Genomic DNA, 7,407 nt, shown 5'->3' on the forward strand with positions numbered 1-7,407 from the left:
GAATGTGGTTTGAGGATACTTTAGATCCAGACGTAAAGATGTTTGTGTGTGTCCCAGTTCTTTTGAAATAGACATGGAAATTTCACTGCCTCTCTTCTGTGTGTAGATCGTCACTGTACCAGATATGATGCGAAAATCACACATAAAAACACTTGTATGTTCTTTGTGGTGTTTGTCAAATGCATGATGTCCCAGTGTTGCTGTAAAAAAACAGGAGATGAGGCTCCTCTGTTGCTGTGACGTGAATGTGTTTTTCCTCTGCCTGCAGGGAGAATCTGGAGACCTGGGGATGGTTGGTTTACAGGGATTTCCAGGACCAAAGGTGAGGCACTGAAGAGCAAAACAACCGTTGAAGAACCTCAGGAAACATGTGCAGAACATTTATAACACAATTAAAGATGAGAGTGTTTTGTTTTATTTAATGAACATATTTTAATTCAAACAGGGACCGAACGGTGATTTGGGATTTCGAGGATTCCCTGGACCTAAAGGCCCAATGGGAACTCTGGTAAGTTAAATAAAGATAGAACATGTGGGTACATGACAAATATAATATGCAAATATATCGTATCACAAAAAATATAAATGAAAAACTAGTCAGTCTCAATCTTACTGTTTCTTTCAGGGCTTCTCTGGACCTGTTGGCCCTGAAGGAATGATCGGCCCAATGGGGAAACCTGTACGTTTCCCTGTGTGTGTGTGTGTGTGTGTGTCTGTGTGTGTGTCTGTGTGTGTGTTTTTATGAGATAACACTCAGAAAATTCTCACTGGTATTATAATATACTTTATATTACTTCTTTTTGTCATTCGTCTTTTCCACAGGGGCCACGGGGTCCAAAAGGAAACTACGGTGAAATGGTAAAGCCTGATTCAAACTATAATGATTTACAGTACATATGAATACATGCTCATATTTGCTGATATGTGATAGTATCATGGTGACAATACTTCCTCACTGTCACAGCCTTGACACAACAAGCCTGTGTTTAGAGATACTTGTACTTTATGTACAGTGGTAGTTTTGAGGTGGCAGCTCATCGCTGAGTTGTGGTTGTTACTCGGTGTCTCCCACAGTTCGCTGCAGACACTCTTATGTAAACGCTGCAAAGGAAATGCCTTGTCAAAATGTTAGCGTGGCAAACCACAGTGAAATCCACTGATTCACGTCTATATCCATTCTGTAATATAAACAGTGGACTCACTCGGAGTTCAGCCTGAATCCCTCTGTAATTAACACAACCACACAAACACAATGAGCCCTTCTTCGAGCCTCTTCCTCCAACACTGATGTCAAATATGTGTGTATTGACATGAGCTACCTGAAACCCCACAAACAGACTTAATAAAGTCCAGCTGCCCCTCGTACAGTAGCTGCTACAGAGCAGTATAAGGTCCTCAGTCAGCCAGAGGGGGCAGCAGACGACCACATACAGTACGACACACAGTCCCACTAATGTTCCACACGTAAAGAGAAAGGTAACGATGTAAACATAATGTTAATGAATTATTTAATAAAGAATGGAATATTAGCTTACTCACAGGAAATGTAGTTTCTGCTTACTTTTAGCCATTTTAATGAATATTTTCTTTCCGTCTCACACTTTCAGGGGCCTCAGGGACCCCAAGGAAGTCCAGGACCCAGAGTAAGTGTTAACGCCAGCATCACAGTTCAGTTTAATACTATGATTATAAGCTGCAATGATAAAGTTATGTGATATTTCTATTTGTGAAGTTTCATGGATGAGCTTGATTTCACTTTAGTTCAATCCAGATAGATTTTCAGGGACAATTGTGGATTACTGGTATATATATATATATATATATATATATATAATGTATATATCTGATGTAACAAAATACTAAGGCTTTCTTTCTGTCTAACTTGACTTGGGTCCTCATACATCTCCCAATACTGTAGCTTCACAGAGCCACCGACACAGACTCTATACACTAGACAGGGAACTCAACCACAATGGGATCATTTTTCACTGGGTCTTTTTCTTTTTCCCCTCCTCAGGGACCCCCTGGAGCTCCCGGTCCAACAGTAAGTGCTTCAGACACAGACACAGTCAAGATGACCTGGAAGAAGGAGCAGGAGTTTTGCTTTGAGGTTCCGACGTAAAAGACAAAATATTGGGATATAAAGTTTCAGTGAAAATTGCCCAATTACAGCTGTTTTTCGGGGTTGTACGTTTTTCTGTCCTTCGTTTGTCCGTCCCTTTCTCATGAATGCAATATCTCAGGAAGAGAGTGAATGAGCCAATTACAATCAATTTTTAGACGAATTTCTAATTTGATGAAATGAAGTCATGATATTTGAACCCAACCAGTCAAAGGTCAACTTCACTATGACATAATATCTCGTTAAAACGTGTTTCTGATGATTATTTAACACCATATCTCACAGAAGAGAAGACTGTCTTCATGTAGAGTTTCTGTTCCATCTCTTCCTGTAACCCAAGATCTTCCCCTGTCAAGATCGGTTTCTCCGACCGCAGAGCAAAACCAGGATCATGTGCGAGAGCCAGTGCGAGAATCTTTGCTGCTTATTTGCTAAACTATGCGCGAGCCAACAAATCATCCAGCCATCATCCTCACATCTCTAATCCGTCATAACTTCTGGATAAAGTCTATTTTTTTCTGTCCGAATGACGTTTTCCTGTTCAAACAATTCCAAGAACCCAGAAGAAAATCCATGAAGGGGTCCAGAAGTCCAGGACCCGACGGGACATCGGTCTCAGACTTATGGACTCCTCTGTATATCAGATGCCTCGTCTTGTTTACACACATTATGTGATAACTTCAGTGTTTATGTTGAGTGGAATGTCTTATCCTTCCCCCCCGCTGGAGTCAGGAATGTGACAGTTTATTGACGGAAGACTTATTTTACTGTGTCCCTCTGTTATTAAAGGGTATCCTGATTCGGCTCAAGTTTTCTCTCCAAACTAGACGTGTGTTGAAACTGCCGCCATTTCTGTAAACTATCAACAAGCTCGTGGATTAAAATCTCTCAGTTTAATAATGAACAGGAAACTGAACATCAACTTGATGTGCTGACTTTCACTCCACAGAGGCAGATATATGACGACTCGGTGTTCTACGGTCGATCCGACTCTCATGCTGCCCTCAGGACAGAGGTGAGACACTCTGTCGGCACTGAACTGTATCGGCTGCATGGGTGGATTGTTGGATGGATGGTTATTAAATTGGCAGATTGATGCTTGAGTCTCCCTTGAATTCAATTAAACACCCCTTTGCTGGTGTATCTGTCATGAAGGAACTCAAGAATCTAGACAGTTGTGTCTCTCTCATGACACGGGTTAGAGCAGTCGTCCTTTAACCAGAAGGTCGGTGGTTCCATCCCAGTCTTCCCTAGTGCACATGCTGAATTGTCCTTGGGCAAGAGTCAGAGCCCCAAATTGCCCTTTCTCATAAAAAGTGAAAGAAGCTGCTGTGTGAATGGGTCATCGGGAATAGAAACGCTCTCTATAAATACAGAGCATTTACCATTTTCACCATGTTGAACCAGAGTTTCCAGAACACGGAGGTGAACCTGCTCGACCAGAACACGGAGATCCTGAAGACCCTTCATTATCTGAGCAGTGTGATCGAGAGCATCAAAAAGCCTCTGGGCACGAGGGAGAACCCGGCTCGCGTCTGCAAAGATCTGCTGGACTGTCAACACAAAGTCAAAGATGGTGAGAGACTCGACTAAGTAGTTCTTCACTGAACTGACGATTGGGACGGCTGGATTTTCAGTGCATGATTTAGACGTGTATTAAATCACTCATCTTTTTCTCCTTGTTCTTATCTTTCTGTCTGAATGGGGACTTTCAGGTTGGTTCTGGGTTGATCCCAATCTGGGCTGCACCACTGATGCCTTCAAGGTCTTCTGTAACTTCACTGCAGGAGGACAGACCTGTGTCCATCCACTGGCCTCTAATAAGGTAACAACTGGACTGAGCTCTGACCTTCTTGAAGTAAAGCATTGGTGTATGAATTTGAAATCCAACCCTCAGTTGGATCCCAAAGGTTTTAATCCTCTGTGTTGTGTCATTTCTCCAAGTCTTTAACACATGACAACTTAAATGACGGACTGATAAAACGAATGCTCTTTCCTCCACAGATGGCGTTTGGTGTAGGCAAAGTCCAAATGAAGTTTCTTCACCTGTTAAGCACCGAGGCCAGACACAGCATCACGCTCCACTGCCTGAACGATCCACCCAACGTCCCCGCGGACGGCTTCACCTCCACCGGCCCCGATCACAAAGAAAACACCACACTTCGGTTCCGTGGCTGGAACAAACAGACGTTCGAGAAAGACACACTACTTCAACCACATGTGCTACAAGACGAGTGCAAGGTAACAGGAAGGACAAGGGAGTGTTCCTTTGGCCCACAGGATTCAAGTGTGTGCTCTCAAATCCCGGAATGTCCCCTTTGTTTTGATTATGTTTATGGAAATCAGGCTGTAAAGAGATTTGGACTGAGGTGGTTTGCAGACAGTTTCACTGTACAGCTGTTTTTATGTTGAAGGAAGTAAAAGTTCATTTATTTAGAGCCTGATTCAAACAATATGTTATCGGCCTACGTTGATCTATCAAAGATATAGTGGTTTCGGCAAGTACGTGCTGTCTTATATCGACTGGTGCGATTGTCTTTATAGGAAGTTGCAAACCTGCTTGTGAAGAACATTGCTGCAAAGGTTTTTTCCCTCAGTTTCAAAACACTGTTCATTTACATTCACATCCAGAGACAGAGACAATAAATTAAAACACTGCAGGACAAATTGACGGACAGTAAAGATGGAGAGCTGCTGTGGCTGCAGGTACAAGGCTTTTACCGAAGCAGGTCCTTGTGTCCTTATGGCAGTTTACAACAATATTAACACTTTTATCCCTCGAGTACTTGAAGTAGTAGTAAGTGATAGTGTTATTGTTTAACACAGTTGCATTATTGGAAAATTGGACTATAAAACACGTGACTCGGCTTCCATTCTTTTCTCTTTCAGATCCAAGACGGGAGCTGGCACCAGTCACGTTTTTTCTTCCACACTCAGGACAGTCGTCAGCTCCCGATCGTAGACGTACAGGAACTCACACCCACATCAACGCCCGACAGTCAGCAGCATCTAGAAATCGGTCCAGTCTGCTTCCTCTGACACCAGCATCCCCGTCCTCTAACCTACTCACATCAAACTACTTCAGTACAAGGCTGTTTGAAAAGGGCTGAAGCTTGAACACCAAGCCTGAGCGAGCGTCCACGGGAGTCGGTCACCTTCCTCTGAGAGCGTTGATGGGACTTTGTGAGAGTAACAAACGCTCTGTGCGTCCAGTTGAAGGCAGAACTGCAGGAACTCGATCTCTGTGGAACATCCAGGCCAAGAAGGACAGAGGAGAACCGTGTATAACAATATTTATCAAATACATGTGTAACATAGGTTTTGTTTGTTTTGATTTGCAGTCAGATGGTGATTAGGTTGGCTTTACATGGACCCACATTAGTCCCTGATCACAGGGCAGGGCCTCCGAACCCCAAAACTCACAGACCATCATACACAGGGGCCGAACCCGAAGGAGCGTGCCAGGCCTCGACATAGGAGCACTGTCTAACTAAAGGTTTATATGAGTGCAATAGCATGTGGATGATGACGTGTGACTTTTAAATAGTTCATTTTTCCAATCAAAGGCTTGTTGTTTTCATGATATATTTTTTTCAGTCGCACCTGCTCATCTTGACGGATGGCGCTCTACCTCTACCTGCTCATTTGTTTTTCTAGAATAGTCGCTAATGTCAAGTTAGTCATTTTTGCCTTTTGTGTTGTATGTACCGGTTACATCAAGATGTGTTGAATTGTATAAGAACCTATGTTGATTTGGTCATTTCTAATTTATGAACCAGTTTTTTTTTTTTTTTATACACTACATATTTTTGTAGCTTTTCCTTCTATGTGGCAGGTTGTTCAGGGGAAACTTACCATTGGTGCTGCAACAAACAATTCGTCATCAGAGAGTTTTTGCATTTCCTGTGTATATATTGACAGCATACTGTATGTTTATTTATATCCTTTTTTTTTGCTCACATCACTGTATCACAGTAAATTATACTCAGAGAAATACTTGGTCAACCACAACTCAGTCTGAAGAAGTATTTATGTTCTTAAGGTGTGTTTGTGTGTTAGCACCTGTGACTTTATGTTCATCAGCCTGTTATTTACAGTTGGTTCAGTGTCAGCTCAGTGGACTGGCAGCTACAATAAGCCAGAGTCAGAAAACACACACACACACACACGTACACACACACATACATTTGAGAAGAACAACAAGAACAAGAACAAGATTTCATATCCTTAACTTATATTACCTTGAACAAAGTGTAATTATATAAAGTCTGTGGCGGATTCCGTCGGTTGCTGATGTGTAAATAATAAATAAGTTGTCAAACAATTAAATGAAACATTTTATCCACAAACTGGTCTGTGCAGTTAACTTGAAATGAGATAACACTTGAATGTCAGCTTTAATAGAAACAGAGTTTGTATTGTGACATATTACTATTTCCTCCTGAGAAACCTTCAGACTAGTGGTGTCCTCAACATGAATCTGGGAGGAGGAAAAATAAACATTGAGCTGCTTCTTCACTGTCATCATTCAGGAGACCTTGATCAAGATCTAGAGGGTTTCTCATTTCCACTCACAGAATGAGAATAAGCTTTATTGGCCCAGTATGTGAACACTCATGGAATGTGACCATTTCTACACTTACTCACAAATACAAAGTTCAGTGGTGGAAGAAGTAATCAGAGTACTCTCACCCTATCAGCAGTAAAAGTACACACAAAATGTCTCCTGTGATCGACATGTTATATGTGACATTACTGATGCATCAGTGCACAAAGTGAGTCTCTTACTTTTCAAACAGACATCTTATCCGTCCTCCTCTTTTTGTTTTAAAAAAACATGGACAATAATAGAAACTTCATCACAGCAAAGAGAATATGACAACGCAAATATATATGTATGTGTAAATTATGATGAATATAAAGATAAAAACAACAACTATTATTATTATATGAGTTGTTGCTGCTATCGTTAACATCATCTTTACATCCACAAGTTTCACTCTTATTGTTTTCATGATAATAACTAGTCTGTCAGAGCTAAAACCTGATGGTTACACAACTGTTCCTGTCTCTCTCTCCTCTCTCCGCTTGCCCCTCTCCTCCCCCTCCCCCCTATCTTGCTCTCTTCTCTCTCTCCTCTTTTCCACCCACCTTTTCTCTCTTCCCCATTTTTCTCCACTCACCCCAACCGGTCGAGGCAGATGGCCGCCCCCCCCCCCCACATTGAGTCAGGCGGGAACTGTCAGGTTCCAACATAATATTCAAAGTCTTGACGTTCTATGTAA

The 7,407-nt window shown here is 41.9% G+C and overlaps 1 protein-coding gene across 1 annotated transcript in view; it reads left to right on the plus strand.

Moving 5' to 3' along the window:
• Positions 1-6,471, plus strand: part of LOC109636515 (collagen alpha-1(XXIV) chain) — a 74,727-nt gene extending 68,256 nt beyond the window's left edge. Inside the window, exons 50-60 of the mRNA XM_020098260.2 lie at positions 269-322; positions 446-508; positions 626-679; positions 823-858; positions 1,608-1,643; positions 2,018-2,044; positions 3,072-3,137; positions 3,530-3,698; positions 3,838-3,947; positions 4,127-4,363; positions 5,012-6,471. Of these exons, the coding sequence (XP_019953819.2) occupies positions 269-322; positions 446-508; positions 626-679; positions 823-858; positions 1,608-1,643; positions 2,018-2,044; positions 3,072-3,137; positions 3,530-3,698; positions 3,838-3,947; positions 4,127-4,363; positions 5,012-5,161 (1,002 nt within the window). The 3' untranslated portion in view covers positions 5,162-6,471. The remainder of the gene's footprint in view (positions 1-268; positions 323-445; positions 509-625; positions 680-822; positions 859-1,607; positions 1,644-2,017; positions 2,045-3,071; positions 3,138-3,529; positions 3,699-3,837; positions 3,948-4,126; positions 4,364-5,011) is intronic.
• Positions 6,472-7,407: the final 936 nt, after the last annotated feature.

The sequence above is a fragment of the Paralichthys olivaceus genome, chromosome 3 (genome assembly GCF_024713975.1).
Source record: "Paralichthys olivaceus isolate ysfri-2021 chromosome 3, ASM2471397v2, whole genome shotgun sequence".
NCBI classification, from domain to species: Eukaryota; Metazoa; Chordata; class Actinopteri; order Pleuronectiformes; family Paralichthyidae; genus Paralichthys; species Paralichthys olivaceus.